Source organism: Mastomys coucha, unplaced genomic scaffold, assembly GCF_008632895.1.
Source record: "Mastomys coucha isolate ucsf_1 unplaced genomic scaffold, UCSF_Mcou_1 pScaffold7, whole genome shotgun sequence".
Taxonomy (NCBI): Eukaryota; Metazoa; Chordata; class Mammalia; order Rodentia; family Muridae; genus Mastomys; species Mastomys coucha.
Window position 1 is genome coordinate 16746699 of NW_022196913.1, and position 24395 is coordinate 16771093.

At 38.0% G+C, this 24395-nt stretch overlaps 1 protein-coding gene across 8 annotated transcripts in view; it reads right to left on the reverse strand.

Moving 5' to 3' along the window:
* Ryr2 (ryanodine receptor 2) overlaps nt 1-24395 on the reverse strand; it is a 600588-nt gene that overhangs the window by 94208 nt on the left and 481985 nt on the right. For all 8 annotated transcript variants that reach the window (XM_031357976.1, XM_031357968.1, XM_031357974.1 and 5 more), the window contains 10 exons: nt 21006-21066; nt 19868-20106; nt 18149-18230; nt 15984-16114; nt 12155-12475; nt 10200-10440; nt 9243-9330; nt 7338-7430; nt 5413-5583; nt 4083-4142 (listed from right to left, as the gene is read on the reverse strand). In XM_031357976.1, the coding sequence (XP_031213836.1) occupies nt 4083-4142; nt 5413-5583; nt 7338-7430; nt 9243-9330; nt 10200-10440; nt 12155-12475; nt 15984-16114; nt 18149-18230; nt 19868-20106; nt 21006-21066 (1487 nt within the window). The remainder of the gene's footprint in view (nt 1-4082; nt 4143-5412; nt 5584-7337; nt 7431-9242; nt 9331-10199; nt 10441-12154; nt 12476-15983; nt 16115-18148; nt 18231-19867; nt 20107-21005; nt 21067-24395) is intronic.

The window sequence follows — 24395 nt, forward strand, 5'->3', positions numbered from 1 at the left end:
AAAAAAAAAAAAAAAGAAGAAATGAAACAGTAAGAATGACTGTCTCCAGTAGAGAATCATAAAGACTGTCCCCAGAAGAATCATAAATGACACTTGTCTGTGCACCCAAAAAATTCTTAGATGAATGAGCTCAAATACTGAAGCAAAGAATAGAGTTAAAATTTCTTTTTTTTTTTTCCTCATTACCCTTCAACTGTCAAAGGTCCTCAGCTTCTTTTTTTTTATTAGATATTTTCTTTATTTACATTTCAAATTATATCTCCTTTCCTGGTTTCCCCTCTGGAAAGCAAAAAACAAAAAAATAAAAACCTGTTCCCTACGCCCTGCCCCTGCTCACCAACCCACCCTCTCACACTTCCTGGCCCTGGCATTCCCCTATACTGGGGCATAGAACTTTCACAGGAACAAGGGTCTCTCCTCCCATTGATGACCGACTAGGCCATCCTCTGCTACATATGCAGGTGGAGTCATGAGTCCCACCATGTGTACTCTTTGGTTGGTGGTTTAGTCCCTGGGAGTTCTGAGGTTACTAGTTAGTTCATATTGTCGTTCGTCCTAAGGGGCTGCAAACCCTTCAGCTTCTTAGGTCCTTTCTATAGCTCCTTCACTGGGGACCCTGTGCTCAGTCCAATGGATGCCTGTGAGCCTCCACTTCTGTATTAGTCAGGCACTATCAGAGCCTCTCAGGAGACAGCTATATCTGGCTCCTGTCAGCCAGAACTTGCTGGAATCCACAATAGTGCCTGGGTTTGGTGATTGAATAGGGGATGAATCCCCAGGTGGGACAGTCTCTAGATGGTCATTCCTTCAGTCTCTGCTCCATAGTTTGTCTCTGTAACTCCTTCCATGGGTATTTTGTTCCCCCTTCTAAGAAGGATCGAAGTATCCACACTTTGGTCTTCCTTCTTGAGTTTCATGTGGTTTGTGAATTGAATCTTGAGTATTCCCAGCTTCTGGGCTAATATTCACTTATCAGTAAATTCATGCCATATGTGTTCTTTTGTGATTGGGTTACTTCACTCAGGATGATATCCTCCAGATCCATCCATTTGCCTAAGAATTTCATAAATTCATTGTTTTTTATAGCTGAGTAGTACTCCATTGTGTAAACATACCACATTTTCTGTATCCATTCCTCTGTTGAGGGACATCTGGGTTGTTTCCAGTTTTGGACTTTTATAAATAAGGCTGCTATTAACATAGTAGTGCATGTGTCCTTTATTGCATGTTGTAGCATGTTCTGAGTATATGCCCAGGAGTGGTATAGCTGGATTTTCTGGTAGTACTATGTCCAATTTCCTGAGAAACCACCAAACTGATTTATAGAGTGGTTGTACAAGCTTAGGGGTAAGCTGCCTGCAGAATTTCTTTGCTCTTTCTGTTCCCCTGACAGAGCCAATCCCTCAGGCTCATCCTTAGCACTCCAGCAGAACACCAGCTACAGTCTTCCTTCCTCCCTTTCCATGCCTCATGTGGATCCTACAAACCATCCCCTCCTACCTTCCCTCCCCCTGCTAGTCACAGCATCCCAGCCTTCAACATCAACAAGCATTCCCTATGAACATATCAGCCAGGAGGGCAATAAAATATGTGACACACAGACATGCTCTCTGAAAATCCAGAGAGGAAACCGAACCCAAGGAACAAAACACCCACCCAACAAGGGAAACCCCAGAAATCAGCCTCTAGACCTATAACCACCACAAGCCAGATGCTAGTTGCCAGCTTAAGAATACAATTAGAAGGCTGGAGAGATGACTTAGTGGTTAAGAGCACTGACTGCTCTTCCAAAGGTCCTGAGTTCAAATCCCAGCAACCACATGATGGCTCACAACCATCTGTAATGATATCTGATGCCCTCTTCTGGTGTGTCTGAAGACAGCTACTGTGTACTTAGATATAATAATAAATAATTTTTTTTTTTTAAAAAAAGAAAACAATTAGTAAATATATGTCTACACTCAAGTACAGATCTCCTACCACAACAGGCCCTGAATATACCACATAGCTGAAGAATAAGAAAAAGACCTTAAAACCAACTATTTAAAGATGATAGAGGTCCTTAAAGAAGAAATGAATGAATCTTTTATGAAAGACAGAAAAATACAAACAATTGGAAGAAATGTGTGAATCCATTTTTAATCCATTTAAAGAAATGAAGAAAAGAAAACCTAACAGTTGAAGAAAAGGACTCAAAAATGGAAATAAAGCAGTGAAGAAACACAAATGGAGGAAATCCTGGAAATGAAAAATTTAGGAAACTGAATAAGAACTAGAGGGGTAAGCTTCACTGACAGAATATAAAAGATGGAAGGGAGAATCACAGGCATTGACAATGTGATAGAAGAAATGAATACATCAGTCACAGAAAATGTTAAAGCTAAAAAAAATTCCTGCAGGAAGTCTGGGACACTATAAAAAGACCAAACCTAAGAATAATAAGAACTGAAGAAGGAGAAGAATCTCAGCTCAAGACCCAGAAAATATTTTCAACAAAATCATAGAAAAGAATTATCCTGACCTAAAGAAAGAGGATGCCTATAAAGGTACAAGAAGCTTACAGAACACCAAATAGATGGGACCAGAAAAGAAAGTCTCCTCACCTCAAAATTAAAAAAAAAAAAAAAAAAAAAAAAAAAAAAAAAAAAAAAAAAAAAAAAAAAAAAAACTAAACATAGAGAACAACAACAACAAAAGAATATTAAAAGCTGCAAGGGAAAAAGACAACATAACATAAAAAGGTAAATCTATTAGGATTATACCTGAATTCTTAATGGAGACTCTAAAAGCCAGAATGGCCTGGACAGATGTGTGGCTGACTCTAAAACAACACAGATGCCAATCCAGACTGCTATACCCAGCAAAACTTTCAATCACCATAGATGGAGAAAATACGATATTTCATGATAAAGTCAAATTTAAACAGTATATACTTACAAACCCAGCTCTACAGAAGGTGCTAGAAACAAAACTCCAACCCAAGGAGGTTAACTATACCCATGAAAATATGAGAAATGTAAATTTCACACTAGCAAAACCAAAAGAAGGGAAAGACACACACAGGCACATGGGCATACACACACACACACACACACACACACACACACATATACACACACACACACATACACACATACACACACACACACACACCACTACCGCCACCACCACCAAAACAACAACAAAATAATAAGAATCAATAATTATTGATCATTAATGTCTTTCAATATAAATGGTCTCAGTTCCCCAATTAAAAAAAAAACATAAGACTATCAGAATGGATGCAAAACAGAATCCATCCTTCTGCTGCATCCAAGAAACAAACTCAGTTTCAAAGAAGTCATAAACTCAGAGTAAAGGGTTGGGGAAATATATGACATGCAAACAGACCTAACAAGCAAGCTGGCATAGCCATTTTAATATCTAACAAAATAGACTTCAAACCAAAACTAATAACAAAAGATAGGAAAGGACACTTAATATTCATTTTTAAAAAAATCACCAATATGATGACATTTCAATTCTTAACATATATACCCAAATACAAGGGCACCCACTAAAAGAGTGGTACAGTTGGGTCTTGAGGTAGACCAGTTCCCAATTTTCTGAGGAACTGCCATATTGATTTCACAGTGGCTGTACAAATCTGCATTCCCTCCAGCAATGGAGGAGTGTTCTCCTCACTAGCATGAGCTATCATTTGTGTTATTGCTATTAGCCATTTATTCTTACCTTAGCAATTCTCAATACCTTATATATATATATATGAATTTTTGTCTGAACACTAAAGGAAATTTTTCAACTAGTTATAGATATCTGTTTCCAGGTCACCCAAACCATGAAAAGTAATTATAAAATGTATATGAAGTATTTATTGTATCTGTGTCATATTGTTTTCTAATTTTATAATTTATGATCCTCTGTTTTTAAGGACACACCACTTACTACCATTTGTATTATTAATTTAAAGTCTTTTCAAGTAAAATAATGGCCAATCAAGATAACCTTATTTGCTAATGTGAGACTATTAATAATATTATTCTGAAAATGTCAAATATAATTTGGAATAAAAGCTGGCTTACCTTGCCTTGTAAGTGTATATTACTGCGGATTACATCACGCACTTCCTCCTCAGTGTCTTTCTGTCAAGAAATGCATGTTACTAAAAGAAGTCCCATAATAAATGCATCAACTGCCACAGTCAAAGTACAAATCAAATAAATACTCCATTAAATATCTCTGACAAGTATGCTTATCAAAATGCATACTACAAATTTGAAGCATTCTCAGATCCTTTTTAATCCTGTGTGCGTGTGTGTTTGTGTGTGTGTGTGCGTGTGTGTTTGTGTGTGTGTGTGTGTGTGTGTGTGTGTGTGTACGTGCACACAGTTGTCCCTGGAGACCAGAATAAGGTGTCAGATACTCCAGAGAAGAAGTTGCAGGTGATTATGTGTTGCCAAAGTAGGAGCTGAACTCAGTCCTTTCCAAGAGTTGTATATACTCTTAACTCTTGAGCCACATTTCTATCCTTCAGAAAATATTTTATATACTGAAACTACTTCAAACAAGAATACCATTTACTTGAACTACTCAGTAAGAATGTCAAAGGTCAACAGAATGAGTATCAAATTTGTAAAAATAAAGAAAACAGAAACATATTCCCTTGGGCTCACATAAAAATAAATTATGCCTTTCACACCTCCATAATGAGACATTTGCATGTTACAACATATTCCATAACAGAGCTGTAACAAGAAATGTATAGGAGAAAATCAAGTTTCCAATAACTCTCCCTAAGCTTTCCTCCATTCACTTGTTCCAGGGCACAAAACAAGACCCACGTAGGTGAATCACTGTTAGTCTCTGGGAAGAGGAACATGAAAATGCATTCTCTGATTTACATAAATACAAACTAACAATCCCAAGGCACATTTTTGAAAGTTTACATAGTCACCTGAAATTATGCAAATAGAATCAAGGAAATAACTCTAACAAAGTTAAATCCCAATGCCTGTAAAGGACCAAAGCTCCAGAAAGCTAACACCTCATCTAGCCACCATTGGCACAACACATTTTGCTTTTAATGTTGAAAAATCAGTTTTCAAAATTTGACAATAGTCCTCAGAGCAGATTTTATGAAGGAGTACATATGCTTTCCATTCCCCCCCCCCACCTTGTGACCTATTGTTCATATATTTGCTTCCAGAAGATGCCTTGGAGATGACTATCATCACTTAGGATAAAAACACCCTAAATATAATAGGCAGTCATTGATTTAATGCCTAAGGTCTACAGAAAAAAACTACTTACTAAAAATGTACTTATAAATGAACTATTGACAGTTACTCAAAGGATGCAATGCAAAGTCTGGAGGTCTGATAATTACCATCCCTGGGTGACCAGGAGACTCACCAAGCTAAATCTATTTTTGGCCAGAGCAATGAGCTCTTGGTCACCAGGGGCACAGATGTTCAGCCCAATGGGCAGTAATCGCTTCAGAGCTGCCACGATCAAAGATGTCTGCATAGAGTACCGGTCCCCTTTGCGCTTCATTTTCTTCCTTTCTTGATCAGAAATGGCTGCCTGTGGAACAAAGATAAACACTGGGATACCACCCATATTTCTTTCATTCAGATTTATAATCTTCTTTGACATAATCATGGTCCCACTGTCATCATTTTCTTGGATCCCTATTTTCAGAAATCCTAACCTTTCTGAAAAGGTTATCTTTCCTTCCCAACACTTTTTTTTATTTTTACTTTTTTACAATTAACTAATGATATTCTATTCCCACGTAGTTGTTAGATAGAAAGACCCATCATAATATTAGGGAGGAATTCCATTTAGTAATTTCATATATAATATGCTTTCTAATTTTCAATTCTTAAAAGAATTTATATACTGAAACCTTTTTTGTTTGCTTGAATAGATGATTTGCAATATACATTCATGCAAAGGATGTGTTTTATAAATTCATACATTATTTGGATTGTTTAAAAACTATGTAGCTTATAAATAACTATTACAAATTACATTTTCTTCTTTTATCATAGCTTAGTGTATCTCCTGAGAAGTCAAGAAGTATGCCAGTCTCAGAGATGCAGAAATATTTAGGAGTATCAGTGTGATCATGTTACATTGTGATCCTGTGATCAGTCTTTTGTGACTCTTTTAAGGACTAGGCTGATGTCACAAGGGCACCTCAAGTCTACTCTAAGATCTGATGGGCAGGGAGTAGTCTTCTAAGAAAGAGATACAGCTCTAATATTCTATGGAAACAATTGTCCCATATCTGCCTTCAAGTATATTGGATTTCTTTTGCAGCAGTGATTCAAAGCTGAACCAGTTCTATAACAATGACATACAAGGAAGAGCACAGGGAACTGAGAAAACAAACAACAGGAAATATACAAGGCAAGTGACTGATTGGCATTACTTAAAAGAAGGTGAAATAGCCTACACTTTTAATTCTAGCACTTGAGAGGCAAAGGTAGGTAGATCTCTGTGAGTTTGGGGCCAGCCTCGAATAGTCAGTTCCAGGACAGACAGACCTATACAGTGGAGCACAGTATCAAAAACAAACAACCAAAACAAAGCAAAAGAAAGACAAGGCAGAATAAGTCCAAGTCTGATGCTGAAAACTCAGCACAAAGAGAAGTGACACTGCGGTTGATTTGTTTATTTAAAGATCTTTTTTAGTGTGTGTAGAGTTTGTGCCTGTATATGTATGTGTCTTGCACATGTGTGTTTCAGTACTGACAGAGACCAGAAGAAGGCATCGGATCACCAAGAACTGTAGTTACATATAGTCGTAAGCCACCATGTGGATGCTGGTGCTTGAACCTAGGTTCATCACAAGAGCAGCCAGTGTGCTTAGCTGCTGAGTCATCTCACCAGCCCCAGCAATTGATTCATTATAAATGACTGGTATACTAAGTCATAATATTGCAGTATATTATTCCATATATAGCTGTGTTCCATCAAATCCAAAAACATTCTGAATATAAGAAGCAAGAATTTTATATTCCAAAGATATACACTTATTGTATGGATCACATTTTTTATATGTACCACCTTTTAAGAAATTACTTTTAGTAAATTTAGTATCCAGAAATCTGTAAGAACTTTATCCTTCACAGGTCATTTTTATGTCTCAGTATTTACTGCACCTGATTCAAACTAATCCTAGAAACTATCTGAACAACACAAATGTTTTTACATCAATAAGCAATACTATCAAACCAACCATCACAATTACCATTATGAAGTCTCAAAAAAAATTTTAAAAAAGCCATCAACTCATAAAGGAACATTGAAAGAGATGGAAGACTTGGTACCTTGGACATCTTGGACTTTGTGTCAGTGATGAGGAAGGACATGTTGTTGATTTCATTCTGGACCACAAAGTTCTGTTCTTCTCTTTTGAAATTCTAAGAGGTTGTGAAGGAAATCTCAGTTAAAACCACTTGGAGAAAACAATATAATCAAAGATACGCAGGTGTCCAGAATGTTCTCAGAGTTAGTGCTGGTTTAGTATACATGACTTTCTCAGAGACAGCCAGGTTAGGGACAACTGTTTTAAGAACAATATATGAACATGATTAACTTTTTCAATGTTGGGGATGGAACTTGGGGCTTTGTCCATACAAGGCAAGTACTCCATCTCTGAGTTTATCCCAACCTTCTTGCTTCTTATTAGAAGATGTTTTCATTAAATTGCCAAGCGTGGCCTTGAATTTACTCTGTAGCTCAAGCAGCCTATCAACTTGTAAGCCTCCTTCCTTTACTTTCTTGACAGACCCATGTCACCAAGCCCATCCTGAATATGTTTGCTTTAAAGACGAAGCTTGAAATGTTTATGTCATAAAATTGCACATTACCAAATGACAGTATGAACACTCCAGTCCTAGGTTAGCTGGGGAGTGATATATGTTGTTTCCAGGGATAAACAATCTTTCCAGAGCACACACAACTTTGAACAACTTTCTACTTCCTGTTCTGATAGGTACTCCATCTAATTCTAAAAAAATGCTATAACATTATTTTAAGTACTTTTAATTTAGAGACAGAATGGTTAAAAACATTCTGAAACATTTGGGAAAAATATCAATACATATAAATAACTTTGATTTTAAAATATATATCAGGGCTGGAGAGATGGATCAAGCCATTAAAGGCTAGGCTCATAACCAAAAAGATATATATCAATATTCCTACTAAAGAAAGAATCATTAAAATAGCCTGCTGATTACACAATAGAGTCCTATTCCAAAATATTCTTTACAACAAAAGTTTAAAGATAATTCATTTATGTTTAAAGGATTGCTGAGTGGAATACATATGCCAATTTTCTAGCAGTTTTCAACATGTTTAAACATCTAATCCTAGATTCCTTCCATCTGTCCCCTTGATGGGTAAAAAAAAAAAATTGGATTATGTATGGAAGAGAGAAAAAGATAAAAGACTGTCAATCCATCTCTGATTTTGGCAGGTGAAAATAGATTGACTTGTTCTAGAATATACATTTTCCCCCAAATACTGCCAAACAAGCTAATGTCTCCATTAAAATGTGCTGCATAAAATAAGGAATCATTTATCAAGCATGGTGGCACTTGACAATGGTCCCATAGAAGTGAGAAAATTACAAGCATGAGGGCAGGCTAACTCCAAGGTCAGCTTAAGCTACAAAGACTTGTATTAATATACCAAGGGATGAGGTCTACATCAGGGCATGTCTCTATACCAGCATGCTCAAACCACAAAACAAACAAACAAAATACCTTATTTGATTTAGAGAAACAACCTAAAAAATTTCCTAGGGTGCCACAGATAACAGACATCAATATGAATATGCAAATGCATATATTTTAAAAGTCATTTTAAATCAGGCATATCCTAAAGGATCCCAGGATATGGAGGTAAAGCAGGCATGTAATACCAGCCTGGGCTTTATGACAAACTGTCTAAAAGAGGGAAGGGTATAAATAAACATCTTAATGTTTATACAATACTATCAAAATTTTGTTATCTTTTAAAGATAAATTACAGAGCTTAAAAGAGACTCCATTTCCCTAAAGTCCCCAGTGTTGCCTTCCTTCTGTCCTAAACTAGCAAACGAATTCTAGGAGACAAACTAAGAAATGCTATTTAGACATTGACTGCAGGAACCAGACAACTGGTCTACCTTTGCAAAACCCTCATCACACATCAAATAGTAGGTAATTATGCTTTCTCACACTTACATGGGATTTGGACCAATAGATGAAGACTTCAGCCACCATTCGAAATAGCTCCTCTGCTTCTGGGTTGGGCTCCTTCAGCCACTTTGCCCTGGAACATGTGATAAGCAGATTCTCAGTTACAGTTAACTAAGCAAAAAAACACATTACCCCCCAGACACCCCAAAAAATCCTTTCTGGCAAAGTCTTTTTTAAAATTTTCTTCCTTTCTCCTCTCTCTCTCTCTCTCTCTCTCTCTCTCTCTCTCTCTTTCCTTTTTCCTTTTTCTTTTTCTTTTTTTTTCTTTTTCTTTTTCTTTTTTTCTTTTTTTGAGACAGGGTCTCTGGCTAGTCTGGAATTTGCTATGTAGGCTGAATTTGAACTCACAGAGATTTTCTGAATTCTATTTCTCCCAAATGCTGGGATTAAAAATGTGGGCTCCTAAACCCAACCTGCCTAAGCAAGGTTTGCTGACCAAAGAATTCATAATGGTTTCACAGTATGGCTAGAACATTTAAAAACTTGTAAATATTGCAACTATCCAATAGCTTTTTAAGAGAAGAAATTAAAAATAAAAAGTTTAGTTTTATTTTGAAAAAATAGTTGCTTTATAATCCACATCCAAATTTTTTGTATATGATGTATATGTTTTGTATGTGTACATATATTATTTATATAATATACATGTATATAACAATTTAAATGCATTTTTTTCTATATAATCTGCAAATTATACTCTAGTCTTTGCTGTAGAAACTGGAGCAATATAACAATAGATATGTTACTTGCAAAGCATAGAAAGCTTCAGTAAACATTATCCAGCTGTAAGCTGAAGATGTCCAATAAGAATCAATGTATGCATTAACATTTTGTTATAACCATGAGAAAGTTCATGGCCCAGGAGTCAGAGAACTATGTAGTCTCTATGAACAGATGAGCCAAGCAGATCATGAAGGACTGTGAGCCACTTTTGCAGTGTACCTGTTATAGTCCACAAATCGGATCAAGAGTGGGTAGAAGGCATATAGATCCCTGGCCAGTGTGGTAAACTCATCTAGAATGAGCAGCTCAGCCTCAGACATGTCCCCTCTGGCTTCAGCTTTCAGGTGGTCCTCCTCAGACACTACCATGGCAGCCTTTTTCTTTAGCTTCTCCATCAAGGGTAAGAAATGAGTTTTCAAGAGCTGAGGTTTCACCTTGTTGATGATAGGCTGTGAAAACACTGGAAACAGACATTAATTAATATTCTGCTGATTTAATTTAATTCATCTATTAAAATTAGGATGAATTGCTGGAATGGTGATGGGAGTGAGATCCCTACTTTTTCTCTTTCATAACTTCCTTATGGATAGAGCTTATGTCTCTGCCATTTTTCTAGCCATAAACATAATTGCATATTTGATGCTTAAACATGATTACTGAACTAAATTCAATGTGTTTATTTTTTTAACAAAAGATTGAGTAATGATTTAGAATAAAATTTTAAAAAGACATGGAATCATATTAGATTAATTTTAAAATCAGTACTATACAAAGCCCCAAAATGAAAATGAGTCTTCTAGCTCTTTCATTTTTAGAACACTCTCTGCAATATCATCATGTGAGGCCTGCAGTTCCCTCAGATCATCCCATCATCATCTCCTAGAAGGGTTAGATTATACATAACAATTCTGCCCTGGTCAGCAATCAGTAATAGGTGTAGACTACACAAGCAATTTTTAAGATGGATTTTTACATTATATTTATATAATATTCATATATATCTACAAATATATATATATATATATAAATACATTGGGTAAAGTATATGTGAGAAGTTTAGAATCTACCTATTCAATCATTAAGACACTGGTATTATGTTTTTAGTTTTCATCAATAGATAAACTCATTAATTCATACTGTACACAGATCATTCTGCATTCCTTTAAAATTTTTACTTTTGTTTTCTATATTTAACATGAGTATTTCCCAAGACACAAGACATGACTGAAACCTGAATACTTGAAGAAAATGTAATATTTTTGTAAGAGGATATACAGAAAATATTTACCCATACTGCTCCAGCTGTTGGGAATTTAGACAACCTCCAGAATTTTAATATAAATTTTGTAATAATAAACTGAACTGTATGTGTTTTACTTTATCTTCCATTCTTCAGCCCATTGTCATGGGAAAATAATATGAAGGTATGTTGTTTCAAAATCCAGCCTTCCTTTTGTCTCTGTCTACATAATCATTATTGATGTTACTATTCACTATTTCTTGTGATTGTTAAGTAGTCTTATATAGAAATAAATCATTTAGAAAACTGTTTGAAATTATTATGTAATGAGCAGCTATAATTGTCAATTTCACACAGTCTAGCATCATCTGGGGAGACAGTCTCAATGAGGAATTGTTTACATTGGGTTGGTTGGTGGGCATGCCTATGGGCAGTTGTCTTAATTATGATAACGGATGTGGAAGACTTAGACCACTGTAGGTGACACCATTACCTAAGCAGGAAGTCTTGAGCTACGTAAAACTGAAGAAATTTAGCTGAATAAAAGCAAACAAGTGAGCATGCATCATTTATTTATTTTTGCAATTGATGGATTTGAGACGACTATCCACTTTAGGCTCCTGCCACAATGATATCCTTGCAGTGATTTCACACTAACATGTTAAATGTAAGTTAAAAGAAACTCTTCCTCTCAAAAGACACTTTGGGTTACGATATTTTATCCCAGCAACAAAAATGAGACTAGGGCAGTTAGAAACTGTCTTATCTCATCCATATCTTGTTTTTTTAAAACAGCATAACAGGACTAAGTAATGGTAGTTTTGAGCACAGAAGAAAACACTGAAGATTACTGTGGGAAATTTCTAGCCTTCAATATTAGAAATCTTTGCTGGAAATACAACAAATGATAAGGTGCATTCTTTCCTATCCTTACCAGCCAAGCGCTTCATCCAGGCTCCTTCATCAATCCCCAGGTTGTTGTAGATGATTTTGAGAATGTTGCCCAGCAGTGTGTTCATGTGCTCTGAGTTGAGGGCTGTGCAGCACATCTCAGCCCTCTCTGGATGGTTCTCAGGACCGTGTTCCCACCACCTTGACATGTAGCTGCATAACATGGGCAGTACAACCTCCATCATGTGTGGCATCTGAGTGTAACGGATTCCTGACTCTGCCAGCTCTATAATCTCAGTCATAAGCTTCTCCAGGGATGGTATATTTGGGCAGACATCCTCCACATTTGGAGGTAAACTGAGAGCTAGAGAAACACAGATTAAAATGGGGTGTGCTCAGTGTAAGAACAGGTAACGTGGCAAAGTTGGCTTTCTCAAACAGACACCATATTTCATGTTGGGCTTCAAACCTGGCTCTCCTTCTCCTGATATCTTCTTCCTTCTATCGTGGCTGGCTGCCATTTAAAAGTTTTTTACTAACTCCGCCATCCTACCATGCCCCTTCAGGCTAGCAGGCTAATTGATTGTTCTGTCCATTTACAGCAAATAAGATTAGGTATTCTCTCTTTTTCCTGCTTCTTGCACTCACCATTTTCAAGCCATCCCTGTGTATCCCTATTCATCTCTACTCCCTATATTTAGAGGAAGGGAATTTGCGATCCTTCACTTGTTACCTCCTCTGTCTGAATGATTTTCCCACTACAAGGCCTCGCTCAGATCTTTATTCCCAGCCTTTTCCTCTCTAGCAGTACTTGGCCAGCCACATCTATGAATGTGCAAATGACTCCAGAAGCTCTACTTCCCAGGCATCATTGTACAGCAACTAGACTCAGCTTTCCAGCATATGGGGAACTCATGACACTACATCCATAGCTCAATGGTTGCTAGGCAGCTTGTCCCTTTTCCTGAACTGCCTCCCTTCTTAACATCACCATCTCCAGTCCCTGTGACTCTCTACTCAATTTCAGCAGTGTCCTTAACTCACTTCTTTCTCCTTGCCCAGTTAGATGTTGGCTTCTCTGAGGATCCAATTTTAGCCCCTCTCTTCCTCTGCTTATATATTTATCTTGAAAACTACACACACTACTGCTGGCTTCTGTTCTTTTAAAACTACAAGCCTTCCAAGTTTTATTTATTCATTTTTTTGTGTCTAATCCTGGATTTTTTTTCAGGGTCCACCGAGACACAATAAGTTTAAACTTTTGATTTAATCTCCAACACAGTTACTTAAGCAAGGTGTTATCCAATCAATCACCATGGCTAAATGCTGATGAACTTTCCTTGGCTCACATCTGAGATGATTTTCCCTCCAAGAAATCTCACAATCACCCCACTTCCTATTCTTTCCAATAGGCATTGCCTAGTCACTGCTTCTCCAGGACTCAACACAGCTGAACTGTGCTAAGGGATTTACTGCTGTCCAATGAATCTCTACCATACATCAGTCCCTCTCTGTAGCTGATAAATGAATCTTCTTTGCTACTGGCTTCAGTCCCCATTTTTGCTTCCCTCCTCTGGTTTCCCAACCTTACTTCATTGTCTACTCACCTCTCCTGGGAGCTATCTCCTCTCAACATTTTCCCTAATGAGTCAAAATTTCTGTCTTCCCAATTTCAAGACTCATCCTGAATTATCTGTGTGGAGTCTTCCCAGGGACTCTAGAATAACATTACTTTCTAGTTCCAAGTAGTCTTTATTCTGAATTCTATTCTATTGCCCATGTCTATCAGTCTCTCTCTGTCTCTGTCTCTCTCTCTCTCCCTCTCCCTCTCCACCTCCCCCTCCCTCTCCCTTTCCCTTCCCCCTCCCCCTCCCTCTCCCTCTCCCCTTCCATCTCCATCTCCATCTCTCTCTCTCTCCTACAGGCCAGAAGTCCCTGCAGGAAAGAATCAAATCTTAGTCATCTTTGTGTTATATCTCCTCTATGCTCACAAAACCTCATAAAAATGCTCCTGCAATGGTTGACTAAACGATAAATGAGATCATGAAACTCAATTCCCATTGTTATTCAAATGAGATGATATAGAAACCTGACCAGGTATGAAATCTGTTTGCATAGTTCCTTATCTTTACAGAGGTAATAAATCTACTTTGTTCTTGACTTGTGTGTCCAAAAACTAATAATTCACAAAACCTTAATAAGATGACTATATGCTACTACACGGAAAAATCAACATATTGACCTAAACCATTTTTCACTACTTACAAACATAAAGAGATTATGTCAAAAATAATACTATTGCACATTCAATACCTTTGTCTTTGTTTTCACTTATCATGTGGTAAAACAGACAAAGTAGTCAAATTAAATAATAATTATTCAGGTCACTAAACACTCCTTAATTGGTAAGATTCACTAAAAAATAAACCCAACAGTGTAACTAGGTCACACAGAAACAGGTTTTCAGGTAGAGGAGTATGCAATTCTACAATTATTAGAAAGCATCTAAAATCAATAGAATGAGAAAAACATTAAACAGAAAAAGTCCCATCAGAGGGCATCTGTGACATATTTTGGCTTGAGAATTGGTCTGGACTATTCTAGAGGCTAGAAGAAAACTGGAGTTTATTTGCTTTTCATTCAGCTCAACTCACATTCCTATTAATAATTCTATAGGCTCCCTATGGTAAATATCTAAAGTCAACATCAAGAGAATAAATGCCTTTTTCAGTTGGAGTCATGAGCAAAATAGGGCTATCTACCTAACAAATGTTCAGATTGCCTTGCAATGGATACCACACATTGGTCTGGGATCCATGACACAACATCCACACATACAGACTCATGAGTCTTAGGGAGACACACCTTATATTTGGTATAAACCAAAGTTGTTGGTTAAGCTTCTCATAATTCCAATAATAAACCTTTAAAGTGATAAATCAGCTAAAGATACATTTAAAACACATGAAATAGGACAAGCAAGTTGACATCTGACCTAGACATGAACAGTGTGTCACATGTGTGAGTATATGCATATATATGTAGACATGGACATAAATACACACACATAAAAATTATATATACAAAAATGTGTAAAAACTTAAAAACAATGAAGGGCACAAATCTACCAATGAAATAAATGACAATAGCATAACCTTCCCTGACTTGCTGCTAAAACTATTCAATAAGAAAGCTGATCAATCTACTTTTTCATATTTGCTGATTATTTCCTGTGCTTTACTAGAGTATTCATTTGTCTGTGTCTCATTAACTTAAAAGCAATTAAATTTTTTTTCTTTTAGAAACATTAGAGGAAGTACACATTTAAAAAATGCTAAATTATAATACTTGAGAACAAAGAGCTTCAGAGATCATAAACTGAAAAAGGTAATTAAAAGACACTGTATTACAGGAATCCCCCTATTTACTGTCCATGTCTATTCATGAACAAGCATGAGAATTATTAAAATTATGGCACGTTTAGTTGACATATGTTCAGATTGCCTCAAATTATGAACTACCACAATCATGGTAAGAAATCTCCCATATCCTGCCCCCTTCTTCCCCCTTCCTCCTCCTCCTCCTTCCTCCTCCTCCTCCTTCCTCCTCCTTCCCCTTCCTCTTCCTCTTCCTCATCTTCCTCTTCCTCCAGGATCCAGGAAAGGAGGCTCCGCTCCTCTGGTAATCTGGGCTCATGAGTAGCCTCATTCCAGCCCACTGCTCCCTTATAAGTACTTTCATAAATCAAACTTTCGGACAAATGATCTCACTATCCCCAAAACAGAAAATGTATGATAGAATCGAATAATTTCCTATGCGACATGAAGATGTGGCTTCATTTCTCAAAAGGCAAGCATAGCTCTCTGTGTTACCTGCTCTTTCTCGTGAACACCTGGTGTTGTAGATGGAGAAAACATTATGTTTGTCAAGGTGGGTTTCCAAAAAGGCTATTGGGAAGGCACCAGCAAAGGCGGCTAAGCATTCTCCAAGTGCAGATCGTTGCCTACAAGTGCAAAAAATGTATTATTTCCAGATGAATAACTGAAGGAGTGACATCAGAAATTGATAAGCTTAACCTAAAAGAAGGATATCAATATTATACTTAAAAAAAAACTTAAGAAGCCGGGTGGTGGTGGCGCACGCCTGTAAACCCAGCACTTGGGAGGCAGAGACAGGTGGATTTCTGAGTTCAAGGCCAGCCTGGTCTACAGAGTGTGTTTCAGGACAGCCAGGGCTACACAGAGATACACTGTCTCAAAAAACCAAAAAATAAAAAAACAAAAAATTGAGAGAAAGAAAGAGAGAAAGAGAGAGAGAGAGAGAGAGAGAGAGAGAGAGAGAGAGAGAGAGAGAGAGAGAAAGAAATTATAGTAGCAAATCTTTGAAAAAACAAAAAACAAAAACAAAAAAACTTAAGGAGAATTAAGAAAATTTCTTTGCAAATAAAATCAGGATCCTGCTTCCTCTGCAGAGTTAAAACAAAAAAGTAAAACTGAGCTCCTGCGTATTAAATTATGAGAGTTAAGAGTATAAAACCAAACCAGCTTTGTGAAAGGGTTTGACAAATCATAACTATGTCACACATGGATGCTGTTATCTGAGAATCTCTGAACTCTGGGATTGTTATTAATTAGGAAAATAATCAGAAATAGACAATAGACATGAGAATCTGAAGGTTGAATGCTGGTGCTGGGTCTTGGTTTACGTGTGGACAGCATTTGACCATGGTGAGCCACTTCTGTCTAGAGTGTGAGAAGATGAGCTTCCAGCTCACTTTGTATTTCTTTGTGTGCGTGCACATATGCATGCGGGTGTGTGACGTGCATGAGCACAACAGGAGACCAGAGGTCAACATCCAGTCACTTTCTACCACTCTCCATCCTAGTTTTTGAATCGAGGTCTCTTACTGACCCTGGAATCCACCAGTTCATCTAGACTGCACTCTCAAGCAGGCTCCAAGGATTCTCCTGCCTCTGCCTCCCACCCAAGCCCTGAGATGACAAGCTACATGCTGCCATGTTGGGCTTTTTAGTTGGGTGATATGGGTCTGGTCTTCACTCAGCAAGTCTCTCCTCAGTCTTTTTTCTTTCTGATACACAGTAACAAGCAATGCTAGCAGACCCTCTCCTAAGACTTACAAGTTCCAAGTTTAAAATTTATGTACTACATTGTTATATAAAAGACAAACCATTATAGTTTATATACTATGCCCCCACTGCACTTTATAATAATAATTCTTTTTTTTTGAGGTTTACTTTTTTAAATTAGGTATTTTCTTTACATGTCATATGATATCTCTTTTCCCAGTTTCCTCTACGAAAAAAAAAAAAAAGAAAACACAGAAAAAAAAAAAGCCTGTTCCCTCCCCTCTTCCCACTGCTCAATTACCCACCCTCTCCCACTTCCTGGCATTCCCCTACACTGGGGCATAGAGCCTTCATAGGACCAAGGGCCTCTTCTCTCATTGATGACCGATTAGGCCATCCTCTGCTATACATATGCTGCTGGAGCCATGAGTCCCACCATGTGTACTCTTTGGTTGGTGGTTTAGTCCCTGGGAGCTCTGAGGGTACTAGGTAGTTCATATTGTTGTTCGTCCTAAGGGGCTGCAAACCCTTCAGCTCCTTGGGTCCTTTCTCTAGCTCCTTCACTGGGGACCCTGTACTCAGTCCAATGGATAGCTGTGAGCCTCTACTTCTGTATTAGTCAGGTACTGTCAGAGCCTCTCAGGAGACAGCTATATCAGGCTCCTGTCAGCCAGTGCTTGCTGGCATCCACAATAGTGTCTGGGTTTGATGACTGAATATGGGAAGGATTCCCAGGTGGAGCAATCTCAGGATTGTCCTTCCTTCAATCTCTGCTCCATAATTTGTCTCTGTAACTCCTTCCATGTGTATTTTGTTCCCTCTTTTATGTTAAGTTCTTCTTGAAAAACTGAACAAATTAATCTGGGTTGCTCCAAAAGTAAGAAATGTATATAAAATGAAGAGGATTGAGGTACAGTTGCTATCGGTACTGGGCTGTTTTCAGCTCTCACCTTTCCACATAGATGCTCTTGCTGGTTCCCAAGGCATACAAGCTGGTCAGAATTCTGTAACAAGACACCTGCACATCCTCCACTAGAAACAGAGAGAGTCTCCATTGAGAAGTAAACACTTGCATAGCACATGACCCTGAGAATGTGTAGGCTCAACCCAGAATTCTCCACTACAGTCAGTATGCTTGAAACTTTGGAAAATGCAAAATAAGGACACATTTACAAAAGAAAAGATAAAAACTTCTTTTCAAAAGTGTTTCCTGCGTGAAAGGAGCTCAAGACACTTTAATAAATGTGTTGTGATTATCTAGAACATTCTGAGAAAAATATTTTAATAATCTTTCTCAGTATGTGAAAGGGAAGGACTTGCCAAGAAATAAAATAAATGATGAGACTATCTGAAGGGAAAAAGAATAACTATCAGTTTTGAGTATTCTTATGGAGAGAAATAAAGATTTTATGCTCTATAAAGGTTTACATGGAAAAAGTCTCATTCATACAATGTTGAATATAATAACTGTTACCATAACTCACAAATATTTCCAAAGATCTGACATTCAAATGCAAATTTCTTCAGGAGATATTTACAGATTTTTTTAAATGTTTAAATTAGGTATAGGTTTATCTGTCTGTCAGTATGGGCAGGTCAGTACAGGTGCTTGATGAAGCCAGAGACCTGGGTCTCCCTAGCTGGATTTACAGGGGCTTTTAAACCATCTGAAGTGAATTTTAGGAACCAAAATCTGGTCCTCTACAAGAACAATATATACTCCAAATCACTGAGCTATCTTTTCATTTTTCCCTTCCTACAGCATTTGATGTTAGGGAAATCAGGTAGTGCATCTAGGAAATGTCTTTAAATCATTGAAAAAGAAATCTCAGAAGTGTGGCTTTCTAATTCTAACACCGCTAGCTATGCCATGGCATGACAGAAATATCATCTTCGACATAAGGCCTATTTTCACCTATAGTCTGGGCCACAAGCAATGTTCCGACTGGTGAAAATATGGTTCTGTCAATGCTAGGGGAAGAGCCACAGAACAGTCCAGTGTTTTACACTGCATTGTCCAGCACCTGGAACCCACACTATTAGAGTCTCTAAGGGTGTGTCAGCTCCCCCAAAACTCTTTGCTCATCGCGTGTTCCTGTGAGCAGCCCTGCAAATGGTCAAGGCAACTCAAGTGTTCAGTTCCCACCTAACCTTGGGTATTCTGGGGATAAAGTTTTCAACAACTTCAGAGTTCTGACCCCAAACTAGCTAATCAAATGTCTCTCAAAATCACATGGAAACCTATCAACAGAGGTAGTTTTGCTTGGCATACTCCAATGATCTAGATGATGCATTTGGCTCAGCAGAGATAGTATTATTTAGTGGAACAACTCGTGGTCCAGTCACCAGTTTGAGCTGGACTCAGAAATGATTTGAAAACATTTAAGGTGGCATGTCTCTATGTTCCAAATCCACTGAAAATAAACATTGCAAAAATGAAATGGATTCAGGGAATTTGGTGGCTTCAACAGAACAGAAGAGTCAATCTAAAACCATGACTATTCTGGGTCCATGGGACATACAGATCTACCTCTGTCAAGATGGTTTCTATCATCCTACACCTGTCTATACAGTTATGTAATAATCAAAGCATCTGCATGCAGAAGCCCATTGGGATGACCCCGATGATGCTAATTCAAAACCTGCTCCTAAGGACTAGAGTTACATACATATCAGATCTTCTCCAAACTGATGCTGGCCGATGTGTTCGAACAGGGAGGAGAGCATGGGCAGGAGCGCCACAGTGGTGTAGTTGATGATCTGAGTCACCCCCTTGGGCTGGCTCCTGGTGTGAGTAAACTGGCCCTGCTTCAGGTTTTCCATTGTCTTTTCCAGATCCTCTGCTGCGTTGTCCAGAAAGGCCCTGAGTGCACTTTTCACGCTGTCCAGGCCTGTCTTCATCACAGTCCTGGGAAATCAGGAAGGAAGAGATTAGATCTCTGACAGCAACAACCAAAGGACAAAACCTGCCCCCCACCACTATGCTACCTCTCCACTACAGTAGACACCTAGAATACACTCAACTTTTGTATTTTTTATTGGCATACATTAATTATATATAGTAATGGCTTCATTATGGCATTTTCACATATGTATATAATAAACTTTGGTCATTTTGACCTCTAAGTATCCTCTCTTGTCCCCCTCCTACTCATCCCTCCCTCTTTCCAGAGAGTTCTATGTCCATGTGTGTGTGGGGGGGGGGTAGTGAGTGAGTATGTGTGTATGGTGTGTATGTGTAAGTATGTGTGTATGTATATGTGTGAGTATGTATGTATGGGGTGTGTATGTATGTGGGGTGGGGGTGGGTGTGTTTATGTGTATATGAGTATGTATGGTGTGTGTGTGAGTGTGAGTATGTATGGTGTGTGTGTGTATGTGTGAGTGTATGTATGGTGTGTGTTTGTGTATGTAAATGTTTGTGTATATGTGTGGGGTATTTGTGGGGGTTGTGTGTGTATGTGTATGGTGTGTGAGTGTGTGTATGGTGTGTGTATGTGTATGTGGGTGTGTATATGTAAGTGGGTGTAAGTAGGGGAAAGGGTGATGCTCACACATGATACATTCATAATTGATAACTCAGTAATAAAATTAGCTGCTAGAGAAATAATGTAAAGATTAAATAACCTCTTTATGACTGTGCAATCTAAGGACCATGGTATCCACTGTAATTGATAAGGTTTCTTTTCACTTGTACTAATATATTCATGAAATCACAAAAATAAAATCAGGGCATATAGTCCTTTCTAAACATTCATATGTGTCATAACTATATTAATTCACTTAGATAAAAATGTGACTATTTACCTTGCATCCAAAGTCTGACCCAAAATATGAAGACAGTTCACAATTGAGGTGGCATCATTCCCTGAAGGGGAAACAAGACACTGTATAAACTGCCTTTGCAATTTCTCAACCTTGTTCTGTCCCATTAACACGTGTCACAAATGTCGGTTAATTCACACAGTTCAGTCATAACTTAATGAAAAAGACTTTTGAAGACTCAAGTTTGAAATCATGCAGTTTCTCTGCTTAAAAGTGGTTATGCACATGTAAGTAGACAAGCGGTGAAGCATGTCTTACCAGGTAGCAGACATGCTCCAGCAGCATTCAAAAGCATCACGCAAAACGGAAGACCTTTTGCTGAATTCCTCAGATACACCCCTCTCCCAATACAAACTCACTGTAATGCATACAGTATGCAACCATTTAGAGTCAGTGCACATCCTCTCAGAAATGAAATGGGCTAAACCTCTATCCTAATTCTATTTTAATTACTTCAGGAGTCTCTGCTTTCTTATTTCATTCAATGGCCTTAGGGTGACTTAATATGCCTGAATTCCAATGTGGTAATGTGGGCTGGTTTATCCAAACTTTGTTGGTCTTTGGCAAAAAAGGAAGTTGCAATTAAATTCATTTTTAAAATTAAAATCGGGTTGGAGAAGCTGAGTAGAACTTGTTTGTAAAGATATATTTCTAGATATCTTTATTTACTATATAATCTAATTATACAGATGTGTGGGCTATGTGCACATGTGCATGCAGGCAGAGAGGAAATTACAGAGGCAAGTAAGCTGGGGCATCAGACCCCCTGGAGCTGAAGTTGCAGGTGGGTGGGCTGATGTGGGTGCTGGGAACAGAACCTAGGTCTTCCGCAAGAGCAGTACTTGCTCTTAATTCCTGAGCTGTCTCTCTAGAACTTAAGTCAGCAGTCTTCTGCACTCATCAAAATGAAATTCTTAAAAACAATGAGATTCGTGCACTTTGATAACCACTTTGTAAATAAAGTACAAAATTATGACTAACATAAACAGAGTGTATGAGTATGTGTGTGTGTTTGTGTGTGTGTGTGTGTGTGTGTGTGAGAGAGAGAGAGAGAGAGAGAGAGAAAGAGAGAGAGATACTTGGAAGTAGGTATTTTTTAAAGTAAATAAATGAAATGATGACTTCATTAAAAAATAACTTGATTACCAAAATATAGTCAAATTATCTCACACACACACACAAATTCTATGAATCCTTATGATGAGCCATGTTTCAATGTAAGTTTTTGTATCATCTGAATGTTATTGCTCTAAACAACAATACATCCTCAAATATCCCACTTACACATCCACGGACCTGGCTGATCATACCGGATCAGGAGCAGGCCAACTTAGATACATCATAAGACAAAGACATCCTCAGTTCTAGGTAGACACTGTCCTCAGAGGTGCTTTGGGCTTTACAGAGATTTCTTTTTCATTGTCTATACCATGCCCAACACCCAAAGCGCAATCTGAACCTTCTAGGGATAACATACACAGATTAATTTTTTGATATTTTCTGGTAGAGGACAGCAGTAATTATATGAATACCTGCAGCATTTTGAAGGGAGACATCAAATCTGTCAATGTAAACCTAATCTGCTAACAGTCAAGAAGAGATTACAGGTGAAATTTTTCTCTGGATTGCATTCCTTAGTGTTTACTTTTGAAACATATTCAAATAGAAATTTAAGATCCATGTACCCGTGAAAAATTAAGTATCCTCAACTGGAAAATAGAAAAATTTTATAAAACAAGTACCTTTCTCGTAAACATTTGATATTTATGCCATGCTAATATCCTCACAATTAACACTGTAGTGAACTGCATTGATATTGTCTGTTCAGGTTGAGGCCACTGTGGGGACAAACCAAAAGGATTTTTGGACAGTATGTTTGTCATGTACAAAATGCTGAAAGCCTCCATATCAAAAGTTTGAGACTTCTCTACTGTCTTGGGAGTATATCTTGGGGAACTGCATGTCTTACTAAGAAAAACATTTGGGTTATTTAAATGAAGAAAATAAAAAGCCTTGCAATTTGCAGCACTTGCTAATTTGAGCATCTGTTGCTGTCTTCTCTGTTAAGGCCATGGGCTCTTTGAGAGTGGGATTTGATTGGTTCTCTCACTCCTTCATTCAACAGGTATTTTTATAAGGCTGCTATGTGCCAAGATTTCTGCCAGAAAGGCAGGAATTTACTGCATTTAAGGGAGAACTAAGAAGGTAAGTGTTAGGTGAGGGGACTCTTATCTCATGGAGTGATGATGGCACCAAATCCCCTGAGCATAAATGGACATGATTCACTGCAGGAGAGCATTTGCTGCGATGCAGAGGTAGCACAGTGAGCAAGGGAAGATGTAATGGTGATCATGGATGGAGATGCACACAGGCAAGCCAGCATAGGGACTTGCATGCTCAGGTTACTCTACAGAAATGGAAGGCATTGGGCATGCAGGCGTAAGATAGGAGGCTGGTGTCCAAGGAAGGCATGGCTGTATGCGGTACAAAGTAGGAAGAGAGGATTAAGACAGAATAGCTTCTTTGGTCTTATAGATTGATTTCAGTATGGTTAACAGTATGGTTCATTTCTCCATCTCCACAGCTTGAAAGAATGTCTCGCACACAACAGACACACAATGACTGTGTATTCAATGACATATTTGAAGGACTGGATTTTTCTTTTGTGTGTGCAAATACTGCCCTTAACAGACCTTACAGGCACAGACCCATGCTATCACCTCTGAAACTGCTCTGCCTTCATATTCTGTTCCCTCTACTGGTGACTGAAGCATTTAATGTCATTGGTAGCCTTGGGGATGCTCTTGCTGCCTTGAAGTTAGCAAACAGGTTTTATATCTACCAAAAGTACAGAGTAATAGTGAGAATAAAAACAGTATTTCCTGCCGGGAGATGATGGCACATGCCTTTAATCCCAGCACTCGGGAGGCAGAGGCAGGCAGATTTCTGAGTTCGAGGCCAGCCTGGTCTACAGAGTAAGTTCCAGGACAGCCAGGCTATACAGAGAAACCCTGTGTCGAAACAAACAAACAAACAAACAAAAAACCCAAAAAACAAAAAACAAAAACCTAGCATTTCCTTAGCCAATGATGGGTTCTTAGAATGGCAACTGAGATCCCCGTTGCTTGTCAAACTCTCTAAGTATCATTCCAATCCCAACTTAATTCCCAGAATTCATATGTGCATCAACTTAGTGTCACAAGGAAACACTTCAGAATTCACGTGGGAAAGCATGGATTCAAGGAGGATGGCATTTTCTTTCTTTCCCCACTACCCCACTACAAAATATTTTTGCTCTATTCACCAGGATCCTATGGTGAAAACATCCATTCATGGAACAAGTAACTTTATCATTTTCCCATACAACAGGAG